Raw genomic sequence first — 17,870 nt, forward strand, 5'->3', positions numbered from 1 at the left:
CCTTTCACACAAATTAGCACATCCTCAGCCTCTGCTCACGAGCTGGCGATCAATATGAAAAAACACGGCATTGTGTAGGAACTGGTTGGCACAGTGTGGTAATCGTATCCTACCTTTATTTTCATTATACAATTTACAGTCATTCATGACTAATAGGTATTGTTTGTCACATGGAACTGTAACATGTAATGTGGAATTTACTAATGCAGGAGCTTAGGTTTGAATACAGCAGAAGCGGTTGGAGTGTGCCTCAGCTGGTTGTCTTAGCTCTTGCACAAGTGGGTCCATTTATGGCACTTAAATAAAGACACTTTTTATATAACTTGCAGACTCCATCGCTTTATTACACACAGCCACTTCCTTAAACACACCTGATTTCACCATTTGTCTTCTGTGGTATTGCAACATTCTTCATTATATTCTTCACAATTATTCCTTTATTCCTGCTTGCTAAAACACTCGATTTGGGTCTTCAGACTGGTACGGGTGAGTAGTTTGCTTCCCCCTCCCGCTAGAGTCTAAACCCATACTAACACCACTTGCACAGCTATGATACAGCGGCCAGTATGCTACAGCGCCCAGAGTAGATCAGTTTACAGCAATCAGCTCACGGTTTCATCCCAGAGTGTACCGGCACCTCACCTCAGCACCATCTCACTCTGGGCAAAACAGCACTTTCACACCGGTAGGGGTGAATACTTCGCTTCACACTCCCTGTATAGCACTCCCTAACCACCCCACAGAGCTCACAGCGCTATAGTCTAAACGCATTCTAACACCACTTGCAAAGCTATGCTACAGCGGCCAGTATGCTACAGCGCCCAGGGCACATCAGTTTACAGCAATCCGCTCGCAGTTTCATCCCCGAGTATACCGGCACCTCACCTCAGCACCATCCCACTCTGGGCAAAACAGCACTTGCACACCGGTAAGGATGAATACGCTTCACACTCCCTGTATAGCACACCCTAACCACCCCACAGAGCTCACAGCGCTCCTACCCTACTCTTTCTTACTTTTTCACCCTTTTCCCCCCTTACTCGCTTCAACGGAATCACAAAATGGCTGCCAACACTTTCTAGTTGCAACCGTTTGCAGCCAATAAGCAGCAAGCTCGTGCTCGTAACCCCTCAACAAATCAGATGGCAGAATTCCCAAATATCGATAACAGTAAGTTTCGATATTTCTCCAAAACTACTGAACGGATTCACACCAAATAAACAAAAGCATACTTTCTAGACCAAGACCCTTCGCCCTGCTAAATTTGGGATAATTCTATTCACCCGTTCGAACTGTAGCCTTGTCTAAAATTTCTTATGGAAATTGCATGGAGAAAACACGTTTTGAGACCCCCCTTTATTTCTTGGCCTCACCCTTGACGAATCACCCCCAAACTTTCAACATATGAGCTGATATGAACAAAGAATTAGTTTGGAAAATTTCATGAAGATTCATCAAACGACGCCAAAGTCATAAGCAAATCAAAAAATGCTCTTCCTATGGAAACATGGTCCTAACTATAACTACGTACTGGCGACCGCCAGTAGGTAATACATACATACATACATATATAAACATATATATACATCTGCATATCTATATAAATACAAATATAAATGCATTCATATACATATGCATGTTATGTACATGAAAGTTTGAAAAACACTAATAAAAGCAAAGCTAAAAAGCCACCTAATTACAAATAGAATTGCTTTAACTTAAACGAGGGCGAGACCTATTGCATTTTCAATGCTTGTTTTTATTGCTTTGTTTCGGAGCGTGGTGCCTGCTTCAGGGACCCCCCGCTGTTTGTAATTTTCACATTGCTTTGATTCGGAGCACGGTGCCCGCTTTAGGGACACCGCGCTCCGTTTATTTACTTTTATTTTATTGCTTTGTTTCGGAGCGCAGTGCCCGCTTCAGGGACACCGTGCTCTTTGTCATTTTCACATCGCGGCCCGCCTCGGCCGCACTTGTTTTAATGTGCCCTCTAATAACACTGGGAGAGTGTTCCCGGGATTTTGCAGCTCATTCTGGGCCTGCAGTTGTTCTTGAGTCATGCTCTGATAGCTAAGGATGGCGTCGGATTGCGTCTGGTGTTGCTCCCCGCCTTAGACATCGCCTGTGTCAGTTCGACCTGCATGACTGCGGGTGGCTGTGGATGCCTCGCTACTATAATTTACGGTAACCACCTGGGGTTGACTTGACGCTGTCCTACAATGTATTCCTTGTTTCGTGGAAAGTGCAATGGTGTCTTAAGCTGGAAAGTTTGTACTAACTGCGTGTTAGACCGTCATTTTGTTTTTCCTGATAACCGGTTTCACTATAAACTGCACCCTTTAGGAGTTTGTTGCCTGTTATTACTATATTCAGGTAAAGTTACCGTATTAAGCGCGGTTTCGTAAACTAACACTGTTCTCGCAAAGCAGCCTTGTATAGTACGACCATAATTACCCCAATGCACTTACTAGACCTTGGCAAATGCAGGAGATCAAAAATGCTGTGCTACTTTTGAAAAAGCAACCCCCCCCCCCCCCAATTTCCTTTCAGATACAGATTTCGGGCAGTTGCACAGGTATAAGTTGCCACATGTAGTAACGGTTCCTTAACTACAAGCAACCTCTTTTCAGAGGGCCAATATGTTCACTGTTATGCTGCAGGTTTGTGAATCTTGTGATGAGCTCACACCACTGCAAATTAGGTTGCCTGTAGTTGAAAAGAAGAAACAAAATTATAGGGGCCTCCAAAGAGTCCGCCTGATGGCCAGTATTAGTTACCTGTTCACGTTTTAAACGATTCCTGTCTACTGCTGGTTCTTTTCGAACGTTGAAAATGGAAAATCACTTCCATTCCGACCAGTGGAGTAGTTGATTGTTTGATATTCCTTGATTGAGGCTCCCTGCGTAAAACACAATAGTGGCCACTTTTTGGAAGTTTTTTCCTCAGGACTTTCTTGAACCCTGTATGGTTTTGATCTGGGCTGAAAGAAGTTTAGGCGGTTGCAGTGACACAGATGTCCCTCGGAGACAGGCGTGGTTTCATCTTCAGAGCCTGTCTTTCTCTATCTACTGCTCTACCTCTCTCTACTACTCACTCTCTACTACTAACTCTCTACTACTCTCTGTACTGCTCTCTACTACTCTCTACTACTCACTCTATTATCTACTCCTCACTCTCTCTCTACTATTCTCTCTACTGCCCTCTACTACTCACTCTCTACTGCTCTCTCTTCTACTCACTCTCTACTGCTCTCTCTACTACTCTCTATTACTCACTCTCTACTGCTCTCTGCTGCTCTCTACTACTCACTCTCCACTACTCACTCTCCACTACTCACTCTCCACTACTCACTCTCCACTACTCACTCTCCACTACTCACTCTCCACTACTCACTCTCCACTACTCACTCTCCACTACTGCTCTCTCTGCTACTCTCTCTGCTACTCTCTCCTACTCACTCTCTCCTACTCACTCTCTACTACTCTAATACTACTCTCTACTACTACTCTCTACTACTACTCTCTCTACTACTCACTCTCTACTACTCACTCTCTACTACTCACGCTCTACTTCTCCCTAGCTACTACTCCCTAGCTACTTCTCCCTAGCTACTTCTCCCTAGCTACTACTCCCTAGCTACTACTCCCTAGCTACTACTCCCTCGCTACTACCTCGCTACTACTCCCTCGCTACCACTCACTCGCTACTACTCACTCTCTACTACTCACTCTCTACTACTTCTCTCTACTACTCTCCACTACCTACTCTCTACTACTCTCTCTCTACTCACTCACTACTAACTCACTAACTACTACTCATTCACTACTACTCTCTCTCCACTACTCTCTCTCCACTACTCTCTCTCCACTACTCTCTCTCCACTACTCTCTCTCCACTACTCTCTCTCCACTACTCTCTCTCTACTACTCTCTCTCTACAACTCTCTCTACTACTATCTACTACTCACTATCTACTACTCACTATCTACTTCTCCTCTCTACTACTCCTCTCTACTCCTCTCTACTCCTCTCTACTCCTCTCTACTCCTCTCTACTACTCCCTCTACTACTCCCTCTACTACTCCCTCTACTACTACTGTCTACTACTCTCTACTACTCACTCTCTGCTACCCCACTGCTCACTCTCTGCTACTCTCTACTATTCTCTCTACTGCTCACTTTCTACTACTCACTCTACTACTCATTCACTACTACTCTCTACTACTCACTCTACTCACTCTCTACTACTCTCTACTATTCACTCTACTACTCACTCTACTACACTCTCTACTACTCACTCTCTACTACTCACTCGCTAATACTCTTTATTACTCGCTCCTACTCACTCTCTACTACTCTGTACTCTCTACTACTCACTCACGACTCTCTCTACTACTCACTCTCTACTACTCACTCTCTACTACTCTCTGCTACTCACTCTCTGCTACTCACTCTCTGCTACTCACTCTCTGCTACTCACTCTCTGCTACTCACTCTCTGCTACTCTCTCTACTACTCTCTCTACTACTCTCTCTCTACTCTCTACCTACCTCCTACCTCTACTTCTCTCTACCTCTACCTCTCTACGCGCACACATATGCACACACATATATATATATATATATATATATATGTGCATATATATATATATATGCATGTATATGTATGTGTATATATATATATATATACATCTGCATATCTATTTAAATATAAATGCATGCATACATATACATATATATGCATGTTATGTACATGAAAGTTTGAAAAACATTAATAAAAGCAAAGCTAAAAAGCCACCTAATTACAAACAGAATTGCTTTAACTTAAACGAGGGAGAGGCCTATTGCATTTTCAATGCTTGTTTACCAGACCAGCCTTTTTCTGAGCAATGTGTCTGCACTCTCTCTTATGAAAAATGGATGCGCTAGCATTGAGCGGTTGGAAACTCTTTCCCAACTACCGCATCCTACCTTGTAGAGCAGAAGTCCTGGATTTATGCATGCTATTTTTTTATCCAGCAAATATAATAATGTATATAATGTATATAATATATATAATGTATTTCTTAACAAACATCACCACACTACTGTTCAACATGATCGTACAAATTGCCAGTTTGAACATTTTGGGACCTCTGCGAAACATTTTAAGTGACAATGTATAGTACGCGCACAATGAAACACTCACTCACCCTCACTTCCGACACCCCTCAGCGCCCTCTGGGCCCAAGAATATCCAAACATCGGTTATGTTGTCCAAGGCGTAGACTTTTATTCACATCAAATCATATAAATCTACACAACCATTACAGGAGTAAAGTACTACTTGGATATATATCAGGATCCACAGCAACAGACTTTTGCAACATCCACATGTCAAAGGCAGTAAGGAAATTAGGCATAACTTTATAATTGATTTCAGCTTCTCCATATGCCTGTAAACAAATTTGTTGGCCGACTCGGCCTACACACTCAGTTGCGCACATTGTGCCGGCAGGCCCCATCGCGCTACAGAAAATATTGCCACATGACAAAGGCAGTATGGAAATTAGGCATAACATTATAATTGATTTTAGCTTAGCCATACACATGTACTTAAATTCTTTGGCCGACTCGGTCGAACCACTCCGCTGCGCACATTGTGCCGGTAGGCCCCAACGTGCTACAGCAAACATTGAATTGCTTGAAATATTGGGCACCGCATAGCGCACTGGCCCACCGAGGTACCTGAACACAGGCAGCCTCCCAAAGAGTCCACACGGTCCATACGTTGCGGGATAGGGCGGTAGAGACAGGACCACCGGCAGGTCAGCCCCATCCCCGTGCCTACCCTTGGCAGTAGAGTCCAGGACCACCAGTAGTTCAGTCCCCTCCCCGCCTATCCACTACACAGTTCCATCATACCCCCTCTTGGGGTCCATCCAGTTGCTGAACCTCCATTGCTGCCCATGCCTCCTTTGGTGTTAACTGCCAGCGCTCCGCCTTGCTCTCCTTCCGGGTGGGTGGGCGGTTTCCGACGTTCCTGCGGCTTCCCTGGGTCCAAGGAGACAAAGAGGAGGAGACCCCAGGGACGCTGCCTTATATACCAACAACTAGATAGGTTTCAATTTCCAAACGTGTACTCGCACGTCATCGTGAAATCGGATCACCCAAACCAGCCTCTGCCACTGCAGCTCGGTTTTCATGGCGTGACTAAGGGCGCCCCTCCCCTAGGCGAGGGGGGCGCCTAGTCAGAAGAGTAAATTATACTCCCCCGAACAACTGCAAGGTAAGCGATGTCCTGTATAAACGTTTAAAATATATAATCCACCATAGGTGGCGGTCAGTTGGCCCTAACAACTTTTACAGAACAGGACACTAGGGACTGAGGGATCATTGAACATGTCGAACCAGTCTATGCAATTTACGCACACTGATTGTAACTTGCTTAATATTTTGGAAAAATTATTAATTTGAGACCATAAAAGTTCTTGAATAATAAACAGCTATGATGCATTTTGTCACCCCCTGTGAATGCCTGAAAGAGACCACAAACCTCCATCATTGCATTTGCTTTACTTCAGCGTGAAAATTGTTGTTCAGAGCAGCCTGTGTTACTTAAGGGACACGGTGTGCTTTTTTAATTAAAAAAATTCCCATTGAAGGAAATACGTGGGGGACCTTGCAGTGGTGCTTTGTACCATTGTCTGTTCCAGCTGAGGCCACGAGATGCTAGTCCCAAAGAGGAAAAAGTCCTCCAGGGGCAGCTTCCCCTTAGTGAATCACCTACCACCCCAACTCGGTGGCAGTAACTGATCATTGTGTGCAAGCACGTTGATGCATACAACACCATTGTGACTGTCCAATAGGACAAGGACAGCACCTCCATACTATGTGTATTTGCAATTCAGTCAGTCAAACAAAGCCTTTTTACAAGTTAAAAAGACCACCCAGACTCACAAAAATAGTTTTGTACATTGTACAAATTTGTACTTCAGTTGAAAACCGTGTCTTTTTGTAAACTGAAGGCTTTGTGACCAAAGAACAGCTTTATACATCAGGCCCTAAGAAATTAATATGTATTTGCTGAGTAAAGTTTGTAAAGATCTTATAAACCCAATTCGATAATGGCAAACAACATAATTGTTCACTTCATTTGTCTAGAGGTAGATTTCTCATCAATGTGCATAAAATAACCGAGTAGATCATTGGGATGTTGATTGCTCCATCGGAGAATAGTAGTTGCTTTGGGCAAATAATGACTGGTACATAAATTCTGCTCCAGGATTCCATTGCTTGCTTACTGTTGCTCGCTTTTTATTTTAGAATATTCTATCCTCCGCGGAGGGAATGTTCTAATAGCATTATAGCCCTTATGCATCAAGACTATATCCATTGTTAAAGGCACTCAACCTCTTTATACACCCTCGCCAGTGGTTCAGGGCCTTTAACCCCTTCCATGCTCATGACGGAACGGTTCCGTCATGAGCCACGGTTGAGCTGTGCTCATGACGGAACCGTTCCGTCATGAGCCCGCCCGCGCTCGAACCCTTCAGCACCGCGGCGGAATTCGCCCAGCGCTGAAGGGGTTAAGAACCTTGGCAGAGGTCTATAATGCTATTGTGCGCAAATTATGAACCACATCTTTCACGTAGATGAAAGAATGCTTATGTGTGGATCACTTGAATTGTATTCCAGTAAATGAAATTCTGCACATCAATAACTCCTTTTTAGGTCTTGACTAGGCAGCGCTTGCGCTGTCACTTTGAGACATGCTGTATTCAGGATAAGGGCATGAAACTCTGCCCACTTTCAGTCCTTCTTTAATTGGCTCCTGTTCCTGTCCTTTGTAAATGGTGGCTTGTCATTGGTCAATAGGCTTAGGAGTTCCTTCGAAGTGCCACCTTTTCTCTTCTTGTAACCTCCCATGAGGACACACCTGTAAAATGTGTTGTTACTTGGTAGGCTTTAATTACACCCTCTGAACGCTGTTTTCTTAAATAGCATTGTCCCCTGCTGTTGCAGTCAGGATACACTCGCCCACGTCGCTTATTATTTTTTTTTCATGTATCCAGCACAGCACGCCTTGCAAAGAATAATGTCGGCCACACTTTGCTTTTGTTATGTGCTAGCCGAACGTGGCCCCATGCCTTTCTTTTTCTGTTTATTCAATTTTTTTTTACAATGGCAGCCTCGGTGCTTTGGCTTTAAGCATCTTAAGCTAAAGAGCGGGTGCCGCGATTGCTTTAAAAGTAAACAAATAGTTTACTTTTGAAGCCATCGCAGCACCCGCGCTTTAGCTTGAGATGCTTAAAGCTAAAGCGCGGGTGCCTCCATTGTAACAAAAGTAAATAAATATGGGTGGGAAAGCGTGCACCCGCAGTTTTTTGTTTTTCTATTTGTTTACTTTTGTTACAATCTCGGCACCCGCGCTTTGGCTTTCAACATCTTAAGCTAAAGCATGGGTGTCACAATTGGTTCAAAAAAAAAGAAATAGAAAAAAAGTTATTTTTTATTTCTTTACTTTTTAAGCTATCGCGGCACCTGGGCTTTAGCTTACAATGTTGGAAGCTAAAGCGCGGGTGCCACCAAGGTCTCGCATTTGCAACAGGTTGAGTTATTGGCATTGTAAATGACGATGCCTTTTATTTATGTGTTGCGTAAACACCGCTTGCATGTTTCGTAAACACATAAATAAAAGGCATTATCATTTACAACTCAAACAAATGATGGACAGAATGCTAGATAAATCATACATTCATTCATTTACAATGCCAATAGCTCAAACACTCACAAATGTGAGACCTTTTGCATTGGAAATGCTGATTAACATTTGTATTACGGTACAAAATACTTGTTTTACCCCCTTAGCTTTATGGACATTTGTGCTGCCTTTAGGACTTTGTTTGGTAACAGTGCACTTATTCACATGTACGTCTGACTGAAAAAGTAAGTTATTTAGTGGGTTGGTCTCTCATTATGTATTTGGTGATTTTTCCCAACTAGCAGTTGCTCTGGTCATCCCTGGCAGAGTGCACTGCCCATTATATAATTCATTCCAGTTTGAAGTCTCTGCTAGTAGAAATGTTCCCTGCCACAGATGTTGGCCGACTGATAAACTTGTAACTAGCAGAGGCAAGTCAAACAACACTAGGGTTGAGGTATGTTTTGCAGGTTTAAACCCGGGCAGTGGATTTTTTTGGGCCTTGGTGTTCAGACGTGCATGGTGCCGTTCCCTGCTTCTTTGATCTGGCTTCGCGTTTCGGCCTCACAGGAAAGATGGCAGGGTCAAGCCTGGACATTGACCTCCTGTGGTGGCATTGTGTGAGGGCAGCGTGCACGACACCTCGCCCCGGGATTTAGTTGTATTCGTTCGTGCGATTATCTGCTCTTGTTTTCTGCAGCCGCGTGCTGCACTTTGGCTGCTCTGGCGTTGCTGCACTTGGATTCTTCATTTGTTACCGCGAGGCTCTAAATTGGTTTGTGAGCTCAGGAGTGAAATGATCTGAAGCAACAGGGATATTTGATGTGTTCTTTGTTGGGAAATGACCGGACGCCATTGTTTCGTTTCCTGCCGCCTACTTTACATGTTGGGTCACTTTTTATCGCTTCTCTGCCCTGTTCACGAAGGAAGCGTAACAGTAAAGGACTTGTTGTTGTAAGCGCGCCGCCTCAACCTGGTTAACGCATGTTTCGGTGTTTGGTGTATTTTTGAAAGCCCTTTGGAAGTGTTTTAACGTAGGCAAGCCTGCTCGATTTGTTTTCTTTCCACAAACTGTATTTTTGTTTTAAACTTATGCACGGCCTCTTAACCCCTCGGGTTGAAGTTCTGCTGCGTTAATGTCTGAAAGAGAGCTTTAAGAAGTGTCAGAAGCGCCTGTTTATTGCATGCAGGGCTTTGTAACATCAGGTACATTCCATATCGGGTGACCAGTGATTAAAAACCAATAACTGGAACATTTCACCAACTTATGAATTTACTCAAATCTGCCAGGACAAATGATGACAAATGGGGCTTGCCCCAGCAAATCCTGATTGCTTGGTCACTCTGTTAAATTTGTTAACGGTTTTAGTAATGTTAAGAGTCCTAACAGAACACTTTTAATCCCATTTTTCTGTCTTTTCTATTTTGCTCCCCTTCCCCCAATCTGTTGTTTAGCTTGCCCCATCCCTCCTGCATTGTGCTGCTAGCCCTGCCAGTGTCGGCCACCGCATTGCGTTTTTTTACCCCTAGCTTTCAGTCATGCTGCTAATCAGCATAACTAAAAGTCATTGACAGAGCCAATCGCTGTCGCATAGGCGAGACATTGCTTCTTTTTAAAGGGGCTTCCATACATTTGGATAAAGGACGAGAGCTACAAGGACTAGAACGCCTCAAGTTCAGAGAACCGTATCTAAATAAAAATTTGTTGAATGGATTTAATACTAATACGCCAGTTCTAAAGCACTAGCGATCAGCCCTTCAATTTGCTCTGCCATAGAAATTAAATGATCAGAGTTTGACCGAAGACCTTCACTACAAGAACATCATCTATGTGACTTAAACCTATATACATAAATTTCTATTGGTGCCATGTAATAATGTTTTCCTGTGTGGAGGACCAACACTAGCTGTGTGTGAGAGTGATCTGGGCTCATTTGCAGACGCCGCTAGCTGCCCTGCAGTCGAAATATATATTGTGTTCAGTCCGAAGTGTTGTGAAAGAAGAAAAATGCTGGCCAGATTCGTCAAGGCTTTGTATTGGGTCTTTAGGAGGATACTATAACGTCACTATTGACACATTGGTGATGTTATTTCTTGGGGGAGGCCTAAACAGGACACTTTGTCAAGTTGAAATTATAGACTATCCAATACATTTCTACATTTTCCAGTCAGTAAGGCATAAAGAGTCAATGTTTTCTATTTTTAACTCCTTTTTTTTCATTTTGTTAATGGGGAATAGCTCAGTAAAGACAAAAATGTAACTCTTAACACCAGTGTGCAGATGCTGCTCATTCATATCTAGTGATTTGTTAAGTAGCTTGCACAAATTGCTGAATTTTGGATCTCCATTTAGTTGCCATTGGTCAGGGTACCATGTTGAACACGAGCATCATCCTTTTCAGAACCTGACACTCACTTTGCTCATCACAGATCCCTCTTCTTGACTGACACAGTGATGTCATTACGCATGGCGTCTGATGGAACTAATAAAAACTTGCCTCCTTCTGTGTTCTGAAGACCCTCTCTGAAATCCGCAAAATGTGCTAAATTTACTGAAACTTACTGGGAAAAGGATGGCAGAAAACCTGGACTGTCCTGGAATATTCGAGACACATTATCACTCTAGCCAATAAGTGTCCCTTAGTCCTTAATTGTATTTTGTGTGATCTTTGTATCAGCAGCTCTTCTTTTCTGTTTCTTTTCTAAAAATGAAAATCGATCTCCGAAGCAACTGTCCATAGCCGATAGGCCAAAATTCACAGAAAACCCCTGTTAAATGCGAAAGATCTTGTCCCTTGAACAGTTAAAGTAAAATGAAGCTGCCTTAATTGTTCACTCTGAATAGAGTATTATGCCATAGACTGGTAAAGGAAAGGGCATGATTTCTTTTTAAATTTGTCATGGTCTCGCCCTCAAGTTACCGTGAGTAGGAGGTATGACTGCTCCAAAGTTCAGGACCTATTATCAAGTTACACAGATGCAGCATGTGATTGCTTGGAGGGAGCATAACATGGCCCAGTTTGTGATACCCTTCACATTCTCATAAAACTAGTGGAATTAATGGCAGTCGTCATGGTGTCACAGAGCGTACTCAAATGGATGCCCACGCACCTGCAAACAGTCAATAGCAGGATGGAATACAGTAGGAAAGTCAGAAGGACATAAATATGTATATATGCTGCGGTTAATACCATAGCGGTACAAAAGGGGGTGGTGATGGACGGAGCATCAGAACCAATCAAACACTCACACCCAGTTAACAGATCTGGGTTTGATCCATCACCGTTCTTTAGCCCACTCTGCCACCCCAGTTCAGACATGGCCATATGCAAATCAGTCTGACCCTGTGCCTCATGGGAACAGTCGAGCCCGAACTGCCAAGCCATGCCTTCCCTGGACCGGAAACAAGCTTCCTAGGACTGGTTTCTGGCATTTCAGCCGTCTTCAGCCAGGCTTGCTTGAATCAAGTGGCAAAGTGAGCAAGGGACTCACGTCTGAGCATACCCTGCCAATTTATGGCGAACAAAGCGGTACAAAAGGGGGTGGTGATGGACGGAGCATCAGAACCAATCAAACACTCACACCCAGTCAACAGATCTGGGTTTGATCCATCACCGTTCTTTAGCCCACTCTGCCACCCCAGTTCAGACATGACCATATGCAAATCAGTCTGACCCTGTGCCTCATGGGAACAGTCCAGCGCGAACTGCCAAGCCATGCCTTCCCTGGACCGAAAACAAGCTTCCTAGGACCTGTTTCTGGCATTTCAGCCGTCTTCAGCCAGGCTTGCTTGAATCCAGTGGCAAATTGAGCAAGGGACTCACGTCTGAGCATACCCTGCCAACTTATGGCGAACAAAGCGGTACAAAAGGGGGTGGTGATGGACGGAGCATCAGAACCAGTCAAAAACTCACACCCAGTCGACAGATCTGGATTTGATCCATCACCGTTCTTTAGCCCACTCTGCCACCCCAGTTCAGACATGGCCATATGCAAATCAGTCTGACCCTGTGCCTCTTGGGAACAGTCCAGCGAGAACTGCCAAGCCATGCCTTCCCTGGACCCGAAACAAGCTTCCTAGGACCGGTTTCTGGCATGTCAGCCGTCTTCAGCCAGGCTTGCTTGAATCCAGTGGCAAGGTGAGCAAGGGACTTTGCCACTGGATTCAAGCAAGCCTGGCTGAAGACGGTTGAAATGCCAGAAACCGGTCCTAGGAAGTTTGTTTCCGGTCCAGGGAAGGCATGGCTTGGCAGTTCGGGCTGGACTGTTCCCATGAGGCACAGGGTCAGACTGATTTGCATATGGCCATGTCTGAACTGGGGTGGCATTGTGGGCTAAAGAACGGTGATGGATCAAACCCAGATCTGTTGACTGGGTGTGAGTGTTTGATTGGTTCTGATGCTCCGTCCATCACCACCCCCTTTTGTACCGCGGTTAATACCATAGCACACAATGGCTTGCTCCTACAGCCCGGAGTTTATGAAGGGGGAAGAGGTTGAAGGGAAGCCCCAGGGCTTAAAAGATTTGTGCGAAGAGGGCATACTGTTGGGCTTCACCGCTTTCTGTGAGAAATTGGGCACACACATTTTCTGATGTATGCAGGAATAGCAACCAGCTATTCATAAATTTAATCAGGTGTTGCCAAGTTTTACAGAGGGCGGAAAATTGATATCGAGGCTGTATTCAATGTTGATTCCGTGAGAAGACTAAAAACTGGACCGCATCAATGATAGGCCTGGGCTAAATTTCCGTTCCGCTCGCGGAAATTGCGATAATTTGACATTTTCGCGTTCTGCGGAGAGCGCGAAAATGTCAAAATTTCCACATTCCGCAGCTTAGCGATAATTTGGTTCTTGCTCGCGCTGTAAAATAATACATTCTCGCGTGCGCGCGATCGCCTTACCTGAATCCCCGCGTTCGCCGACAAGTTTTCCCGATCGGTCGCGTTCTCCACAAGATGTTGGATTGTTGGTAGCCATTTGCGCTGTCTCGCGATAGTTCGCGCCCGCAGTAATGTCATTGGTCGCGCGATCACGTCTTTCTTCTCGTGATCATGCACCGCGAGAAGAGTGAAAACAAGATGTCCGCGCCCGCAAGCAACCGCATGGGTAAGTTGGCGAGCTGCAACCATGCAGAAAATACCGCCAACGGGCGGGAAAAAAAATTCCGCATCTTCGCGATATTTCCGCATGTTTGCGGAGATTTGTAACATTTTCGCAATAATTTGAGAAAGTCACTTTCGCAAATACCGCCCACCCCTAATCAATGAACTCTGGCGCAGGGACAGGTGGGAGGAACTGGTACGGAAGCAGTGTTTTATTAAAACTGCTGGGCTGTGACACAAGTTGCCAGGTTGAAGAAGTCAGTTAAAAATGTATAGACAGATCATATTTTACACCACGGCAATTGCAAAGAATGAAGACTGGAAATACAGCTGCTTTCCCTAAATGTAGAGTGGCTTTAGGTAGTGTTATATACATGTGGTGGGAATCTGCAGAAACTGCAAACTTCTGGGAGACCGTATTGGAAAGGTTGTGCTAATTAACTGCTATTGCTGTACCTCTGGATGTTCCTTCGTGTATATTAGAAATGGTTAAAAAGGACAAGAAAATGGAAATGTATGCAAAAATAGTTCATCTATGCTTTGGAGTGGCCTAAAAATATATTGCAGAACGATGGATCAAACACAGAACCCCGTCATTACTGGAGATGATTAAATAGCAAACGGGAGAGAGTGGCATCCATAAGAGACTCCAGTATCGGGCAGGAGGTTCAAGGGACACCTTGGAATGGGACTTAGTGACAATTAAGCTGGAACATGGTAGTATGGATTACATACCTGATGAGGAACAGCAGAAGAATAATGCCCTTCTTGAGTAGGAAATGAACATGATTGTACAATATTGATATATAGGTTGATTCACTTGCACAAAACTGAATATAGGATGATGTGATCCACTTGTGAAGATGGGGAACTAAAGGATGGTGAGCTGCATATTTTTAGGGTAGCAGAGAAAGTTTGTTTGATCTGCGGTTTGCTTGATGGAAAAACTATTCAATAAAAAAAGAAACGAGCCCATTTTAATGATTTCTCATGATAAGAGTTTGCATGTTTATAAATGAATTTTTGTTCCCTTATATGTGAAGATATGTGCACTTACATTTTGTATTTTCTCGTTTCAGTCAGTACTGCACCTTGCCATCTATAAAGGTCCATAACATGGTTGTCATGATGCAGTGAGTATGAATTATTCTTTTCACGTGTTATTGTCTGGATGATAAAGAAGCTGCTGAGCTCCAGGCAGTTTCATATCCCATGTTTTGTACTCGGCTGTGTATGCTAGGGTGGCATAGTTTCCAATTGTGTAAAGTTTAAAAGGTGCTCAAAGTACACAATATCTTCATTGTATTTGTGTTCATGGCACATCAATTATATGTGAATACTTAAATTGTAATTTAAAGTGTTTCTCTTTATTTGAATATTTCCACTTTCCAGCACCCAGTGATTGATATCAGGCCCTTAGTTTTAAGAGAAGCCGTCAGTCATTTTTCTGTAATTAAATCCTAGATATTATCCATCATTGGAAAATGTCTGATTTCTTTTGGTCAATGCAAGAAAGAATCAACTTAGTTACTTATTTCTACTTTTGAAAGAAAGTTAATCATGATACCAACCAATAAGGAAAATAACATTTAGCCGCATTAACGAAACTGTGCCAATACAGTATGATATCTCTTTTGTATTTTGTTTTTTTTATATACATTTCATTGAAGTCTACATAAATTACATTTGCAATATGTGAGGCTTCAGCCTATTTTCCTCGGCATTTTGTAGCCATCATCCTGCATTGGGCCTCATTCTGCCCTTGCTCCAAAATCTTTTCAAAACTGTGGTACAGCGGAGTGAAGGAAGCTGCTTCACTGGCCCTTTCGGAAGCCACACCTGGCTTGTCACTGACTGCCCTCTCGCCCTAGTGGTCTATCAGAACACTTGCGACATGTCAGTAACCCTGGCCCAGCCCCGCTGACACTCAGGTGAACTGGGCTACTTGAATAGCACTTTTACTACAGGCTTGGAACCTGGAAACATCTAGCGTCATTCGCTTTGATCATCAGTAAGATAGCTCGGTGAGTTCAGCCACGCACTGCTGAGATCCGAACTCTGCCTACATCTCTACTCGGGCTCAGAAGGCAAGCTGAATCTGCTAGTATTGGTCCGCACAAAAAAATTGGAAACATTTTCTGTTACAGTTAAAGTGTATGTAGCATATCAATGACTAAATATCAGACACCAAGATAGGTAAAGCATAGAGTGTTTTGGAAAATCTGATGTGTGAAGTATGTAAACTTAGTACAGTAATGTATGTCAGTCTGAGCTGCTCACTGTTCTGATGCAAATTTATCAGGATGGCAGCTTGTGCAATACCGCACTTACCACCCGCACACATTTCACCAGATAAAACCTGGCGGAATTTGGGAGAGAAAAATAGAGAACATTCAGAGTTTTGCACCTCTCAGTTGTGGGGGAACGTGTCCTTACTCCCCATTGCAAGTGGCGAAACTCTACATCCGGAAGTACTTCCTCACACTCCCCTATCTGTATTTACCGAGTGTGTTAAAAAATGGGGGCGGGGGATTCGTAATGGGGGAAGTGAAAAGTTTGCTCATGACCGGTGCAATTTGTGGCCTACGTGACTGCAGACAAATAAGCAGTAATATATCCATTTGTCCTTTTATCTTTTCCAGAGTCACTGTGACAACGGTATATTTTGGCCACTCGGAGCAGATATCCCAGGAGGGATACCAGTATGTGGACTGTGGAGGAAACACCACTTACCATCTGGGCCAATCAGAGCTGCTCTCTGTTCTTCACCCACCACAATAAAAGAACCGGGCCCATCTTGTGTTTTTCATTGCTGCCACTTTGACATTTAATAATGCGGATTGAATAAACGGGTTATTTCATGGAGGAGGAAGGGAGGGGAGGGTGTGGAACATAAAAGCCAGATTGCTATGTAGAAAGCAATGTGCAAATTGGGTCCAGCACATAAATATTAAGAGGCCGGCGTTTTACCAGTATTGCCATCTAATGAATGTTGAAATGATTTTACTAAGCAGTAGTTAATTCTAAAATAATGATTATATTCATTCATGCAGATCTCTGCAGCGCACAGCTTTGTGACGTGCATCCTCCAGCGCCACAGATGGCTCACAATGAAATCTACCTTCATTAATTCCAGCAACACATTGATAACACTCTTTTTATTCTGTGTCACAATTAAGGGACATATTTGAATGCATCACAATAACATTTGTATTATCTTTGTAACATTTGTAGATTTTTGTTGTAAATTAGAAATCTGGCTTGTGCACACGCCATCTCTGTACTAACAGAGTAATCATATCAGTGACGTGGTTCCTGATAGGTCCTTACTGACGGCGGGAAATAATTTATTAATGCTTATTATAAAGGTACAGACCTAAATCTATAAGTTGACCCTTTTGTTATCTCATGTATATAATTTTTTGTTTTTTCTTTGATTTTTAACTCATAGATTCGGTTTAAAAGCATTCACCAGAACGATATCGTTTGAACTGGTTTTCGTAGCAGTTAATGTGCGTTCAGTTGAGTAATTGTCGGGTATAATTAGGGAAAAACCTGAACAGGAAAGTGACTGAGCTTCATTAATAGAATTGTGGTCCCTGTCGGATATATCTTAAAGCAGCTTCAAGAGAAGCTATTGACATAAATACCTACCAATCGCAATTCGTCGTTTTTATTATGCCTTTTCCATGATGGCAATAGTGTAATTCATATGCTTTTTTTAAAAAAGGATTCCTTAATAACTTTGTGTTTGTTGTGCTTTGTGTTCAATAAACTATCTTCTGTAATGGTTAAGAAATGTATTTTCATGTATTCTTCATACAAATCTTCCCTAAGTGCCTAGGTATTGGCCTGGGTGTATGCCACTGATTTTATAAGGTAACACACCTACAAGAGGAATGTGGATATTTTCTACCTACACCTGTATCTTCTTTGGTAATTGTCATTAAAAACAACATGTATGCAGTTTAACATGAGAGGTTTTGTGAAATAAGCTAAACCGAATCAATATTTGCTATTCTGTTTTGCAGCGGTCTGGCCTAGTAGATCTAAGAAAGAAAAGAGATCATGGAACTGCCCGAAAA

General features: G+C 43.3%; 1 protein-coding gene across 2 annotated transcripts in view; it reads left to right on the top strand.

The window, feature by feature from the left end:
• The window catches only part of TMEM106B (transmembrane protein 106B), a 121,586-nt gene extending 104,002 nt beyond the window's left edge, over positions 1 to 17,584 (top strand). For both annotated transcript variants that reach the window (XM_085630783.1, XM_085630782.1), the window contains exons 7-8: positions 14,865 to 14,918; positions 16,428 to 17,584. In XM_085630783.1, coding sequence (XP_085486909.1) covers positions 14,865 to 14,918; positions 16,428 to 16,566 — 193 coding nt within the window. In that variant the 3' untranslated portion in view covers positions 16,567 to 17,584. The remainder of the gene's footprint in view (positions 1 to 14,864; positions 14,919 to 16,427) is intronic.
• The last annotated feature ends 286 nt before the right edge of the window (positions 17,585 to 17,870 follow it).

This window comes from Triturus cristatus, chromosome 10 (assembly GCF_964204655.1).
Source record: "Triturus cristatus chromosome 10, aTriCri1.1, whole genome shotgun sequence".
Classification (NCBI taxonomy): Eukaryota; Metazoa; Chordata; class Amphibia; order Caudata; family Salamandridae; genus Triturus; species Triturus cristatus.